Genomic DNA, 15,711 nt, shown 5'->3' with positions numbered 1-15,711 from the left:
TTGTTGAAAAGATAGGTTTTCAGTGGTTTGCAGAAGCTGGCTAGTTCAGTGGTTCAGTCTATATTTGGATAATTGAAGTCACCCATTATTATCACATTGCCCATTTTGTTTGCGTCTCTGATTTCTTTTATCATTTCTGTGTCTACCTGCTCATCCTGGCGAGGCGGACAGTAGTACACTCCTATCACCATCCTTTTTATTTATTTATCATCTCATTTGTACCCCACAATTTCCCAACAGCGTCAGGCTCAGTGTGGCTTACAGTGCACTGCAGAGGCAGACACCAATGCAGTAATAATATGTTAATACAACTGAAAACCTACATAAGTAATAATGGGGAGGAAGGGTGAAGGGACGAAAAGGGAAACCAGAAGAGAGGAGGGAAGAGTGAATGTGTCCAAAATTGTCACTAGATTGATGTCCCATGCTTTCTTGAATTCATCTACAATCCTCATTTGCACTGGGAAGGTCTTTCATGCATCTACCATCCATTCCATAGAGAAATATTCCTACTTCTTGGAGTTTGCAATCTAGAGAGGATGGACTTATGAAATGTAATGCTGAGGCTGTGAATATTGAAGCAGAATGATAACCATGGATGTTCATTGATCCCTTTATAATTCTTTAGGGCAGTAAACCACTGCATATGTACCCTGTCTTTTTTAAAACAGTTTATTTCTAAACACTTGTCTCAGTTACCACAAATAACTAACACCTAAGTTAGATTTGGTTTTGAAATATAATAGCAGAAAGACACAAATTAAACCATGGCTCATAAAGCTATCTCTGTAAGAAAAACCTTTGCACTCAGCACAATTCAGAGGGCGAGAGATTTCTTTCCTTCCCTCTGCAGCTCCCTTGTTGTTCTTTCCCCTCCCTCCAACCCTTTTCCCTTTTATACATGGAATTTCAACCAACCAAACTCCCCTCCCATACATATACATAGATCCCTCGTACACCGGTTAGGGGGTAGGAGGAAGTGAGAAAAAATGAAACCCCCCAACCCTCGCAACCAGAGTCAACTCCAGTCCAGTAAGATAACTTCATTTTACGAGTGCTTCTTAGAGGACTCCGAGACGCTCTGCCATTTCTGAAGTTTAGCTTTAGTTGCAGGAGCTAGTGCGGTCTGAGGGACCGGTGAAGTTGCCAACCCCGCCGTCTGCAAGAGTTTCCAGGCTCCTGTCAGGGATTGTACGCGATGGTTCTTGCCTTGCCAAGCTAAGTTTAGGGAAAACGGAAACCCCCATCTGTACCGGGTCTGCTCCTTGTTCAAAATCTTCAGAACTGGCCTCATCGACCTCCGCTGTTGCAATGTGAATTGAGAGATACCTTGATATACAGCCACTCGAGAGCCATTATATTCCAACTCCGGCATCTGACGAGCGCATGTTAAAACAAGCTCTTTATCCACATATATAAAGAATCGTTCAATGATGTCTCTAGGTCTCCCATCCATGCGCTGGGCTGTCAAGTGGTGAGCTCGTTCCAATTCGATCAGTGGAGCACCCGACTCAGACCCCAACAAGGTAACACAGAGGGCTTTAACAATGGCCGGAACATCCTCTGTCGCTCCTCCCTCCAGTACTCTGCAAAAACGGAGATTGTTTCGACGGCCTCTGTTCTCCAGGCCGTCTAGCTTATAGCCAGTTTCAGCTCGATATCCTCAACCCTTCCCCCCCACCTCACGGAGGTCAGAGCTAAGCGTTGTGATACGATCTAAGATTTCTTCCTTAGAGGTTTTTATGTCTGCTTATATAGATGAAAGTAACTTTCTAAGCTCAGTGGAAATACTTTTCTTTTGGGAGGGAGGTAGCCGCAATTCCGCCAAAGACAGAGCCGAATCAGTCAGATTGGGAGAGATGTGTTGGTGACACATGGAGAGTCTGGGCCTTACTTTTTGATCAGCCTGACAGCCGTTCCGTCTCTTTTTATCCAACTGGTAGAAGATTTACTCATTTTTGCTGCTTTGCTACGAATCCTCACCACTCTTACGATATGAATATCTGCCGATGGCTAGAGATATCACATTATTAGTGTGCAAGGAGAGGGAGCGAAAGAACTAAGCTGTCATCTTGTGCGGTGACGTCACTTCTTCCCCTCTAGCTGAGATAATAGTTAACCATTTCTCTGACCTCGTGCAATTTTCTTTAAATCAGTCACCTTACTTTCTAACTCTTCCTTACCTATCTATATGTTACATCTTTGCTTTACCCTTCACTATCAATTATAATGTTCTAATACGTATTGTGTTGACATTGTAAGTAGTATATCATGCCATACTTTGTATTGTTTTTAATATTTTTACTGCTGTAATTGTCTATTGCTCATGTTTAATCTATTCTTACTGTACACCACCTTGAGTAAATTCCTTCGAAAAGGCGATAAATAAATCCTAATAAATAAATAATAAAATTATCTTGGCTCTAAAAGAATTTTGTCATCCTGGACTGCAGACTGTATTTTCTTCTGTTATGAGCAGACAAATACATCCCCAGTACCATGAATCACAGTTCATCATTTACACACAGTGGTGACTACTAGAGCACATTTATGCAGAGCGTCTGCTCAAGACATTTGTAGGGCAGCTACTTGGTCCACAATTCATATGTTTACAAGACATAGTAACATAGTAACCTAGTAGATGACAGCAGAAAAAGACCTGCACGGTCCATCCAGTCTGCCCAATAAGATAAACTCATATGTGCTACTTTTTGTGTATACCCTACCTTGATTTGTACCTGTCCTCTTCAGGGCACAGACCATATAAGTCTGCCCAGCACTATCCCTGCCTCCCAACCACCAGCCCCGCCTCCCTACTACTACTACTACTTAACATTTCTAGAGCGCTACTAGGGTTAAGCAGCGCTGTACAGTTTAACAAAAAAGGACAGTCCTGCTCAATAGAGCTTACAATCTAGTGGGCGAAATGTCAAGTTGGAGCAGTCTAGATTTCCTGTATAAGTCGTTGATGAGGCCCCACCTGGAGTATTGTGTTCAGTTTTGGAGGCCGTATCTTGTTAAGGATGTAAAAAGAATTGAAGCGGTGCAAAGAAAAGCTACGAGAATGGTATGGGATTTGCGTTACAAGACGTATGAGGAGAGACTTGCGGACCTGAACATGTACACTCTGGAGGAAAGGAGAAACAGGGGTGATATGATACAGACGTTCAAATATTTGAAAGGTATTAATCTGCAAATGAACCTTTTCCGGAGGTGCGAAGGCAGTAGAACGAGAGGACACGAAATGAGATTGAAGGGGGGCAGACTCAAGAAAAATGTCAGGAAGTATTTTTTCACGGAGAGAGTAGTGGATGCTTGGAATGCCCTCCCGCGGGAGGTGGTGGAAACGAAAACGGTAACGGAATTCAAACATGCGTGGGATAAACATAAAGGAATCCTGCTCAGAAGGAATGGATCCTAAGGAGCTTAGACAAGATTGGGTGGCAAAGCCGGTGGCGGGAGACGGAGATGGTGCTGGGCAGACTTATACGGTCTGTGCCAGAACCGGTGGTGGGAGGCGGGGCTGGTGGTTGGGAGGCAGGGATAGTGCTGGGCAGACTTATACGGTCTGTGCCCGGAAAAGGACAGGTACAAATCAAGGTAAGGTATACACAGAATGTAGCACATGTGAGTTTATCTTGTTGGGCAGACTGGATGGACCGCGCAGGTCTTTTTCTGCTGTCATCTACTATGTTACTATGAATAGAAGTATGGTGGTTAGGTGCCGAAGGCGACATTGAAGAGGTGGGCTTTGAGCAAGGCTTTGAAGATGGGCAGGGAGGGGGCCTGGCGTATGGGCTCAGGGAGTTTATTCCAGGCATGGGGTGAGGCGAGGCAGAAAGGGCGGAGCCTGGAGTTGGCGGTGGTGGAGAAGGGTACTGAAAGGGATTTGTCTTGAGAGCGCGGAGGTTACGGGAAGGAACGTAAGGGGAGATGAGGGTAGAGAGGTAAGGAGGGGCTGCAGATCGAGTGCATTTGTAGGTTAATAGGAGAAGCTTGAACTGTATGCGGTACCTGATCGGAAGCCAGTGAAGTGACTTGAGGAGAGGAGTGATATGAGTATATCGGTCCAGGTGGAAGATAAGGCGTGCGGCAGAGTTCTGAATGGACTGAAGGGGGGATAGATGGCAAAGTGGGAGGCCAGTGAGGAGTAGGTTGTAGTAGTCAAGGTGAGAGGTAATGAGAGAGTGGATGAGAGTTCGGGTGGTGTGCTCAGAGAGGATAGGGCGAATTTTGCTAATGTTATAGAGGAAGAAACAACAGGTCTTGGCTATCTGCTGGATATGCGCAGAGAAGGAGAGGGAGGAGTCGAAGATGACTCCGAGGTTGCGGGCAGATGAGACGGAGACGATGAGGGTGTTATCAACTGAGATAGAGAGTGGAGGGAGAGGAGAAGTGGGTTTGGGAGGGAAGACAATAAGCTCGATCTTGGCCATGTTCAGTTTCAAGTGGCGGTTGGACATCCAGGCAGCAATGTCGGATAAGCAGGCCAATACTTTGGCCTGGGTTTCCGCAGTGATGTCTGGTGTGGAGAGATAAAGCTGGGTGTCATCAGCATAAAGATGATTTTGGAAACCATGAGATGAGATTAGGGAGCCCAGGGAAGAGGTGTAGATTGAAAAAAGAAGGGGTCCAAGGACAGATCCCTGAGGAACTCCAACAGAGAGCAGGATTGGGGTGGAGGAAGAACCATGAGAGTGTACTCTGAAGGTACGGTGGGAGAGATAAGAGGAGAACCAGGAGAGGACAGAGCCCTGGAACCCAAATGAAGACAGTGTGGCGAGAAGTAAGTTGTGATTGACAGTGTCAAAAGCGGCGGATAGGTCGAGGAGGATGAGGATGGCCTTTGGATTTGGCAAGGAACAGGTCATTGCAGACATTAGATAGTGCCGTTTCTGTCGAGTGTAGGGGGCGAAAGCCAGATGGAAGCGGATCGAGGATGGCATGAGAGGAGAGAAAATCAAAGCAGCGGCTGTGAACGGCACGTTCAAGTATCTTGGAGAGAAAGGGTAGGAGGGAAATGGGGCGGTAGTTGGAGGGACAGGTAGGGTCAAGTGATGGTTTTTTAAGGGGTGGTGTGACTACACCATGTTTGAAGGTGTCAGGGACAGTTGCAGTGGAGAGAGCAAGGTTGAGGATATGACAGATGGGGGGGGGGGTGACAGTAGGAGTGATGGTGTTAAGTAAGTTGGTGGGGATGGGGGTCTGAGGAGCAGGTGGTGCATTTCGAGGAGGAGAGAAGATGGGCGGTTTCCTCTTCGGTGATATCAGAAAAAGAGGAGAAGGAGGCCTGGGTTGGTTGGTTGAGGGAGTGGGTTATAGGATGAAGAGGAGGAGATGGTTTGGTGGTGAATTTGAGGTTGATCTTCTGCACCTTGTTGCGGAAGTAGTCAGCCAGTGATTGAGGAGAGAGTGAGGGGGGGGTGGTGGGAGAGGAGGGAGTTAAGGGTGGAGTTAAGAGCTCCCACCACCGGCTCTGGCACAGACCGTATAAGTCTGCTCAGAACTATCTCCACCTCCCAACCACCAGCCCCACCTCCCACCACCGGCTCTGCCACCCAATCTCGGCTAAGCTCCTGAGGATCCCTTCCTTCTGAGCAGGATTCCTTTATGTTTATCCCACGCATGTTTGAATTCCGTTACTGTTTTCTTTTCCACCACCTCCTGCGGGAGGGCATTCCAAGCATCCACCACTCTCTGTTTGCATCACTCTGGTAATTCTGATTTTGGTTTTGTGCATTTAGTATTAAATTCTTCTTTATGATGCTTCAGCTCACCGTCTCCTATTTTCTTTTGGTTGCTCAGTGTGAATTTGTCAGTGTATGTCTGCAGATTGCCATTAATATGGCATTTCCTGCATTTTTGAAATTCATGATTGGATATTCTTCTGTCACATGGTAGCAACCCTATAGCTTGAGAGTCACCATTTCTGTGGCTGAAATTTCACCACTGTCCTAGGAGAAAATATAGTTGCATGCCTGTAATGGTTGTTGTCCGTGGATAGAGGGATATTTCAGCCACACAATCCCACCCTTCCTTCCCTGAGTTGAAGCATGCTTGGTATGAACCGAGGATGGAATGCGCTGGGATTGCTATTTATACTACCTGCCTTAGGCTGGAATTCCCATGCCTACATTTTTAAATGTCTCGAGACTTTCAGCTTGGAATCTCTCTCCAGTTTGGTGCCATTATCTGATGATGTCATCACTTGTGTCCATGGAGAATAAACACTACAGGTATGCAACTATATTTTTACCACCTACATAACCTGGGAAGGAGCACGTCAGAGTTTATGTAGCTGAATCTTCCCTCTGTCCCCCACAGTCTCTCTCTTACTCTCTGCTTCCCTGTGAAGGTGGGCTCTCGCTCTTTCCCTGTGAAGGTGGGCCTTTGCTCTTTCCCTGTGAAGGTAGGCCCTCGCTCTTTCCCTGTGAAGGTGGGCCCTTGCTCTCTCCCTGTGAAGGTGGGCCCTCGCTGTCTCCCTGTGAAGGTGGGCCCTCGCTCTTTCCCTGTGAAGGTGGGCCCTCGCTCTTTCCCTGTGAAGGTGGGCCCTCGCTCTTTCCCTGTGAAGGTGGGCCTTCGCTCTTTCCCTGTGAAGGTGGGCCTTCGCTCTTTCCCTGTGAAGGTGGGCCTTCGCTCTTTCCCTGTGAAGGTGGGCCTTCGCTCTTTCCCTGTGAAGGTGGGCTCTTGCTCTCTCCCTGTGAAGGTGCGCCTTCGCTCTTTCCCTGTGAAGGTGGGCCTTCGCTCTTTCCCTGTGAAGGTGGGCCTTCGCTCTTTCCCTGTGAAGGTGGGCCTTCGCTCTTTCCCTGTGAAGGTGGGCTCTTGCTCTCTCCCTGTGAAGGTGCGCCTTCGCTCTTTCCCTGTGAAGGTGGGCCATCGCTCTTTCCCTGTGAAGGTGGGCCTTCGCTCTTTCCCTGTGAAGCTGGGCCTTCGCTCTTTCCCTGTGAAGGTGGGCCTTCGCTCTTTCCCTGTGAAGCTGGGCCTTCGCTCTTTCCCTGTGAAGGTGGGCCTTCGCTCTTTCCCTGTGAAGCTGGGCCTTCGCTCTTTCCCTGTGAAGGTGGGCCTTCGCTCTTTCCCTGTGAAGCTGGGCCTTCGCTCATTCCCTGTGATGGTGGGCCCTCATCCTCCAGTTCTGCAGCCCAGGCTCTTTTCATTATTAACCAGGCCTCTAGCATCCCCAGCAGGACTTGAAACACTACTGTGCCACCTGCTGGGGCTGGATATTTCTTTTTTGGCTCAAGAGCTTGTTTCCTAAGCTGCCATGCTGCACACAGACATCATTTCCTCCCTCCAGCAGAGTTGCTTTCTGAGTTTTAGATGTGATCTTGTACCTGAAATACCAGGGGATGCTGTTTTGTTTTGTTTTTTTATATTCCCGTTGTAAAATGTTTGAATTTGTTTTTTGTCAAGTCGTGCAGTTACTTTCCCTTAACCATCCTAACCCTCCTGAAGTGTGATTCTTATGCCTTCTACATGAGCTTTCTTTTTTAAATTTCAGAGTAAGCCTGACGGTTCGGAGTTAAGTGCTCCTAAAACAACAGATGACATTGTTTTGGAGCGGACAGAGGAATGCCGCACTCGCAGACGCCATAAGACAGAGAGCGTGAAGCAAAGCACAAGTCAGGAGCGAGCAGCCGAGATGGAGCAGGCTGAGAGGCAAGCAGCAGCCCAAAGGTTTAACTTTCTTCACACCTCTCCTGACTGTTAGCTTTGGTTCTTCTTCGGATTCACAGACATAGCTTAGGGCAGTGGTTTCCAAACCTGATCCCGGAGGCACCCCAGCCAGTCAAATTTTCAGGATATACACAATGAATATTCATGAGAGAAGGCATTGAATATTCATTGTGGATATCCTGAAAACCTAACTGGCTTGGGGGGGTGGGGGAGCCTCTAGGACCAAGTTTGGGAACCACTGACTTAGGGCCATTGGGCAGAGTACTGGGATAATGCTACTTCTTTACAAGGTTATCACACTAAAACCCAATACTCCCTCAAGGTGCATAGCTTCCTCAAGTTTTCTACTCTCTGAACTAGTCATTGTGTGTAAGTACAGAGAGCGGTGGCTGGCAGGCGCAGAACACTGACCAAGGATGGGGCAACAGTTGGCAGAAGCTCTGAGAGTGACAGACGGCAACTAGCAGAACAGATTGCAGAGAGAAGTAGGGAGTGACAGCCCTGGGGCCTGTGATGTAGATGGTAGCCAGGAAATATTATTTTGTTTGTTTTTTGTTACATTTGTACGCCGCGCTTTCCCACTCATAGCAGGTTCAATGTGGCGTACTTATTTGTACCTGGGGCAATGGAGGGTTAAGTGACTTGCCCAGAGTCAGAAGGAGCTGCCTGTGCCTACAGTGGGAATTGAACCCAGTTCCCCAGGACCAAAGTCCACCATGAACAACAATAACAGGTAAGGCTGGCAGAGGGAAGAGGGATGGGCAAAATTCTGATCAAATTAGCAGCAGAGGTCAGAAGACTGGTATGAACACGTGATATTCAGAAATGACAGGAAATTGGGTGATGAGAAGGTCAAAGGCCACAGAAAGGACTGGTGATAGGATGGCAGCAGAGGGCACGTAAGGCTGGCAGGGAGGGTGACAGCAGAGGGCGGAAAGGGAAGCAGATAAGGCAGGTAAGGCTGGCAGGGAGGGTGACAGCAGAGGGTGGAAAGGGAAGCAGTCTGTTAGGGCCAAGGATGTGCAGCAGACTACCACATTGCATGGCAGAGGTGGGCAAAAGTTCAGCAAAACAGTTTTGTATTCCCTGTAAAATCAGCCCAGGTTTGAAACTTGTTAGCAGTAGCACCAGTCACCGGGGCTTCAGCCCTGCCTACTGTCTTTTTCTGCATCCTCCATAAATGTAATTCTGTCCCTTTCTTACAATGTTCATGGATAAACTCTTTTGCTTTGCTGGGTTTGGAGTGGAGGAAGAGCCTGAGAACCAGGGGAACTGGATTCAGTTCCTACTGCAGCTCCTTGTGACCGTGGGCAAGTCACTTAACCCTCCATTGCCCCAGTTACAAGCTAAGTGCCTGTATATAATCTGCAAACCGCTTTGATTGTAACCACAGAAGGTGATATATCAAATCCCATTCCCTTTCCCTTATACTTGTAGAAATAAAGGTCAGCGGAAAGATGTCGCGTGTTCTTTCTTCCTATTCCCTCCCTCACAGGTCGGGGTGGTGTAGGAAATACAAATAAAAAGTAAAGAATAAAAGAAATATAGTCCTTTCACTAGAATTTCTATGGAGAGGAGAGGTTACAGAAGCATAGCATTGCTGGGGGAGAAGCACATCTTAAAACTAGGATTGGGCAAAGTATCAGACATTACCACTCATCCTCTTTCTATATAGATGGTTTAAGCTTTTGCATTGTCCATTTGAGTTCAAATACACATTCAAGCATTTTTATGCATGTGTTACCCTATCTCAGTAGGTAAATTTGTCCTTTCTTTCTCCTGTACAGGAAGCGGGTCAGTCAGCTGGAGGAAGGAGACCTTGGCACTTTGCATCCACTGTTCAGTCACACCTGTCAGCAATGGATGGCATTCATGAGTCAGCTTGGTAGGGGAACCTCTGTTATTCTTCACTTCTCTCTCCACTCAACAATCTTCCTGTCCTCCTCACTTTGGATTTGACCCTCGCTGCCCCCTCAGCACTTCTCACACTTTCTTTCTTTCCCAACCTTTCTTGACTTTCTTTGTTTTCCCACTTGTCTCTTTAGCTTTCTCTTTCTTCACTTGACGCTCTTAGAAACATTGAAATCTGACGGCAGATAAAGGCCAAATGGCCCATCCAGTCTGCCCATCCTCCTTCTCCTAAGGGATACCACACACGTCCCATGCTTTCTTAAACTCTGACACAGTCCTCGTCTCCGCCACCTCCACCTCCACCTGGAGGCTATTCCACGCTTCTATCACCCTTTCTGTAAATGAATACTTTCTTAGATTCCTCTTAAGCCTGTTTCCTCTTAACTTCATCATATGCCCCCCCCCCCTCACTCCGCAATATCACTCACAAAGATGTTAAAAAGAGCCAGCCCTAGGACCGATCACTGTGGTACTCCACTGATAACATGCCCTTCTTCAGAGCAAGCTCTATTCCTCTGTCTCTTTCCGTTTAATCAATTTTTAACCCAGTTAGTTACTCTAGGTCCCATACCGAGGGAACTCAGTTTATTTATAAGTCGCCTGTGCCGAACTGTGTCAGAGGCCTTGCTGAAATCCAAATACACCACATCCAGAGCCCCTGCCAAGTCCAACTGTTTGATTAACCAGTCAAAGGAATCAGTCAGATTTCATCTGATACGACCTGCCTCGGGTCCTGCATTCCATTCAATTAAAGAAATCTCACGATCCTCTGCTTTAGAAGCGTTTCCATTAGTTTACTCACCACTGAAGTCAGACTGACAGGTCTGTAATTCCCTGCCTCCTCCTTAGTTCCACTCTTGTGCAAAGGGATCATACCTGCCCTTCTCCAGTCCTCCGGGACCACTCTGGACTCTAAGGAAGCATTGAAGAGGTCAGTCAACGGAACCACCAGAACTTCAAGTTCCTTGAGCACCCTTGGTTGTATCCCATCAGTCCCCATCGCTTTGTCTACTTTTAGTTTAGCTAGCTGCTCACGAACACTGTCCTCTGAGAACGGGTCTTGGTCTATCATACATCCGTCCCCTTTTGCATTTGTTTTCTGTGGTTCTATCCCCGGCCTTTCATCCGTGAACACAGAACAGAAATTATTGTTAAGCAGTTCAGCTTTGTCCTTTTCAGCTTCTCTTTCTTCACTTGGCACTCTTCCCTTCTCACTTGCCCTTTTATCCCTTGTACCCTGCCTTCAGCTGGTGGTCTTCTGTCTCGTCTGCTTCCCTTGTTGATTAATGTTTTTCCCTCCCTTCCCAGTCTTGCTCAAGTTTCTTCCTTACTTTCTCTTATCTTATGGCTTGACATTCTTCCTCCTCCTCCTGTTATCAATTTGCACCCTTGGAGGAGTGACATAATGGTCAGTGCAGTGAGCTTTGATCCTGGCAACCTGGGTTCAATTCCCACTGCAGCTGCTTGTGACCTTGGGCAAGTCACTTAACTCTCTGTTGCCCCAGTACCAAAACTTAGATTGTGAGCCCTCTGGGGACAGAGAAAGTACCTGCATATAATGTGTACAGCGCTGCCCTCTAGGGACAGAGAAAGTACCTGCATATAATGTGTACAGCGCTGCCCTCTAGGGACAGAGAAATTACCTGCATATAATGTGTACAGCGCTGCCCTCTAGGGACAGAGAAAGTACCTGCATATAATGTGTACAGCGCAGCATACGTCTAGTTGCGCCATTGAAATGATTAGTAGTATCATTGCTTCTCTTCCTCTTCTCTGATGAAATACCTTTGTCCTCTGCTTCCCTTCATGTTTGAAAATATCTTTCTAATCTCACTTGGCATGTTTCCTTTGCATTCTTCCTCACACAGGATACTTCTCTCCCTTTCCCTTCGTTACTCTTTCCTGCTGTCACCCTCTCGCCCTTGCTTCACTCTTTGTCCTACTCCTTCCTTCCTCCTCCTTGCTTCGCTCTTTATTCTCCTCTCGTCTCACTACTCTGTGTTCTCCTTGCTGCCACAGGCTTGTCCCATCCTGTTACTTGCATGCTACTTCCCCTTGCTGCAGTCTCTCTCTCTCTTATCTGCCTCCTCTCTCTTTGCTGCCCCTTTTCATTCTTCATCTTCTCTCTCTCACACAGGCTGTCCGTCTGTCCAACAGTGCACTGTGGAGATGGTATCCCGATTCCTGTTGCCTGTCCTTCTGATTGATTTGAGCAATCTTATAACATCTCTGGCAAATGACACATCTGTCAGGGTGTTTAACCGTGTTTGGTAAGAAAACATTTTACTTGATGCATAGGGTTGAAGGAAGGAGACTGAGAAGAGAGAGCAAAAGCCTGTGTGTTTGTCCCTGCCTATTTCGGTCTCTGCAGCTAACCCCTTTGTTCCTACCCCCTTCAGGTTTGAAATCTGCCATCAAGACCATTGAAAGTCTGTTCTGTGTCGAATGCATGGGCTTCTAATAAAACATAAAAAAATGATGGCAGATAAAGAGCTGAGGGTCTGTCTGGTGTTCCCACCTTCTTCTCCCTCAGCAACCTTCTCTGCTTGTCCCATACTTTATTGAATTCAGATACTGTTCTTGTGCCCACTTCTGGGAAGATGTTCTACGTATTCAGCACCCTTAGATTACTCCTGAATCTGTTCATCCTCATCCCCAGAGCTTTCTTCTCCCGGGCATTTATGTCATTGATGTATTTAAATGTTTCTATCGTATCTTCCCAAGTACACATGTTCAGAACTTTAAGTCTGTTCCCATTAGCTTTTCCTAATTATTTATTTGTTGCATTTGTATCCCACATTTTCCCACTCATTTGCAGGCTCAATGTGGCTTACAATATTCCATCATGGCAAGAACAAGTGTAACATAATAGATATAAGCAATTCGGTATATAAGAAAACAGTCAGAATATCAAGTAAGTAGTGATGTGTTAGAATGAAGACCACTGACCATTTTAGTAGCCGCCCTCTGGACCAACTCCATCCTATTTATATCTTTTTGAAGGTTTGGTCTCCAGAATTGTACACGGTATTCTAAATGAGGTCTCACCAGAGACTTATACAAGTGCATCATCACCTCTTTTTTCCTACTGGCCATTCCTCTCCCTATGCACTCAAGTATCCTTCAGGCTTTTGCCATCACCTTTTGACACCTTAAGATCATCAATCTGATTGACAGCCTAGGCCATTTCTGTATGAGAACTTTTATGTACAACGGAAGCAGTCGGTTTCACACACATTATTTCATCACCTGTACGTACAAAAATGCATAATTTAGATATAGGGGTTTGTTTGTTTTTTTTGTAATAAGGGTCATGTGTTTCAGTGGTACAACCAAATGCAGTATATATATTATCCGAGGACAAGCAAGATGTATAATTCTCACACTTGGGTGACGTAACACTGGCCAGCATAGTATCTCTTTACGGCCTTAAGGCAGCGCCCCCACCGTACATGCACAGGTGTCTGACTGCCTGACTTGCAAGCACGGGACCAGCAGTTCTTTCTCATCCGCAGTGAGGAGTTGTCACGTTTTTCAAGTGTTCTCTTCAGTGCATTGGAGAAACAACTCTTAAAGTGCCTGTTTTCCTTCAATTTTGCCTTTTATTTTTCTTAGAGCTATTTCCCCACTTTCAGGCTACATTTATTTTTTCGGCTCCTAGGACCTCCTTAGGTCTGAGCATTGACTGGGTTCCATCAACCATTTTTCAGGTGAGCTATGCCCTTTCTTTCCTCACCATTGAGCCGTTTGATTTTGCTTAGGCCATTTTACCTTCTATGTCATCTAAAGTTCTTAGTGGCGAGCTTTAAGCGCTGTACCTGGTGCAGAGACCATCTCTGAGGCTGACACCCATTCCTGAAATATCCAGTGTTTGGGGCCAAACGGTAGGTCATCTAAACTGCAGAAAAAGAAGTCCAGAAAGGCTGAAAAAGAGAAGATTTTTGATCCAAATCGTCGATGTTGGTCTTGGCATCTGTACTGGCATTTATTTATTTATTTATTTATGACATTTATATCCCACATTATCTCAAATAGGATTCAAGTTCAATGTGACTCACAATATAACAAAAGCAGAACTGACAAGGCGTTCTGATCACATAGAACAAAGTGTGTTTATGCGTGTGTGTGTGTGTGTATATATATAAATAAATACAAAATTACTAATAACAGCATAACATGAAATCCTGATTGTATAACATGTTTGTAATACATAGGATAATGTTGAAACCCTCTGCTCAGTGTGCTGCAGCGGCTAAGAAAGCAAATTGAATGTTAGGTATTATTAGGAAAGGAATGGAAAACAAAAATGAGGACATTATAATGCCTTTGTAACGCTCCATGGTGCAACCATACCTCAAATCAGTGGTGCATCCAGTCAAGGTGTATGTGTTTTGTATGTATGTACCCCCTTGTCAGTCTCTCCCTGATCCCTCCCGCCACATCTCTCCTTTCCCTTCCAGGCCCAGCCTGCAAAGATCTGCAATTCCCTGCAGCCCTCCTGTCTGTCTGCCTTATGTTGCTGCTCAGGTCTGGGAGTCAGGCATTGGGGCAAGGGCCTACTTTGGCAGCTGATGCAGTATACCTCTGCAGGCTGTGTCTCTGCTACCCCACAGCTGATTCTTCTGCTCCTCATGTGACGATGCCTGGCCAGGGACCCCACGACCCATGCACACTTGTCTACCACAGCGTGTCCCTCCTCTCCAGCACTCTGCACCTCCAACATTCACACTGACTGCACAGCATTCAGGGCCTCATCAGGGGAAGCAGAAGCTCAAGCTCAGGCTAAAAACAAAAAAAGCTTTCTTTAATGCTGGTGGGCTTCTGGGTGGGGGAGAGAGTAGAGAAGAGAAGGGCTGATGCCAAACTATGAGGGAGGGAGTAAGTCAGGGCTGAGGATAATCTACAGGGAGGGGTGGGTGTAAGGAAGGGTAAGGATGATTCCCATCTACAGAGATGGATTGGAGGGGGTAGGGCTGATGCTGGTCTACAGGGATGAAGGGGAAGGTTAGGGAGCGATGCTGCAGGAGATAGAAGGGAGGGAAATGCAGAAGCATCCCCTGTCAAATTCCTGGCTATACTACTGCCTCACATATTGTGTTCAATTCTGGTCACCGCATCTCAAAAAAAGATGTAGTGGAATTAGAAAAGGTACAGAGAAGGGTGACGAAAATGATAAAAGGGATGAGACGACTTCCCTATGAGGGAAGGCTAAAGTGGCTAGGGCTCTTCAGCTTGGAGAAAAGACGGCTGAGAGGACATATGATAGAAGTTTATAAAATAATGAGTGAAGTGGAATGGGTAGACGTGAATTGCTTGTTTACTCTTTACAAAAATACTAGGACTAGGGGGCATGCGATGAAGCTACAATGTAGTAAATTTAAAACGAATCGGAGAAAATGATTCTTGACTCAACATTTTTTATTTATTTATTTATTTTTGTTACATTTGTACCCCGCGCTTTCCCACTCATGGCAGGCTCAATGCGGCGGGCAATGGAGGGTTAAGTGACTTGCCCAGAGTCACAAGGAGCTGCCTGTGCCAGGAATCGAATTCAGTTCCTCAGTTCCCCAGGACCAAAGTCCACCACCCTAACCACTAGGCCACTCCTCCACATGTAATTAAACTCTGGAATTCGTTGCCAAAGAATGTAGTAAAAGCAGTTAGCTTAGGGTTTAAAAAAAAGGTTTGGATGGCTTCCTAAAGGAAAAGTCCATAGACTACTATTAAAATGGACATGGGGAACAATCCACTGCCTATTTCTAGGATAAGCAGCATAAAATGTATTCTACTTTTTTGGGATCTTGCCGGGTTCTTGTGATCTGGATTGACTGCTGATGGAAACAGGATGCTCGGCTTGATTGACCTTCGGTCTGTCCCAGTATGGCAATACTTATGTACTTATTATCTTATCAAGTGAGTTTTCAATAGTTTACGAAATATGAGATAGTCTTCAGTTTGATGGAGTTGTTTGGGCAACGAGTTCCATCTTGTTGTACTAAAATCCAGCATTGTGGATAGTTTGATATTTGATTTTATTACATTGAAGGAAGTGAAATACAAGAAAGTCTCTGGATGATTTTTTTAGCCTCATATGTTGATAGCTCTATAAGATTCTGCATGTAAGAT

General features: G+C 46.1%; 1 protein-coding gene across 6 annotated transcripts in view; it reads left to right on the top strand.

The window, feature by feature from the left end:
* SZT2 (SZT2 subunit of KICSTOR complex) overlaps positions 1-15,711 on the top strand; it is a 484,798-nt gene that overhangs the window by 346,266 nt on the left and 122,821 nt on the right. For 5 of the 6 annotated variants that reach the window (XM_030207429.1, XM_030207428.1, XM_030207430.1 and 2 more), the window contains exons 52-54: positions 7,499-7,674; positions 9,462-9,559; positions 11,723-11,855. In XM_030207429.1, the coding sequence (XP_030063289.1) occupies positions 7,499-7,674; positions 9,462-9,559; positions 11,723-11,855 (407 nt within the window). The remainder of the gene's footprint in view (positions 1-7,498; positions 7,675-9,461; positions 9,560-11,722; positions 11,856-15,711) is intronic. The other variant, XM_030207431.1, reaches the window with a different exon arrangement.

The sequence above is a fragment of the Microcaecilia unicolor genome, chromosome 6, assembly GCF_901765095.1.
Source record: "Microcaecilia unicolor chromosome 6, aMicUni1.1, whole genome shotgun sequence".
Classification (NCBI taxonomy): Eukaryota; Metazoa; Chordata; class Amphibia; order Gymnophiona; family Siphonopidae; genus Microcaecilia; species Microcaecilia unicolor.
This window is presented reverse-complemented; position numbering and strand designations above follow the sequence as displayed.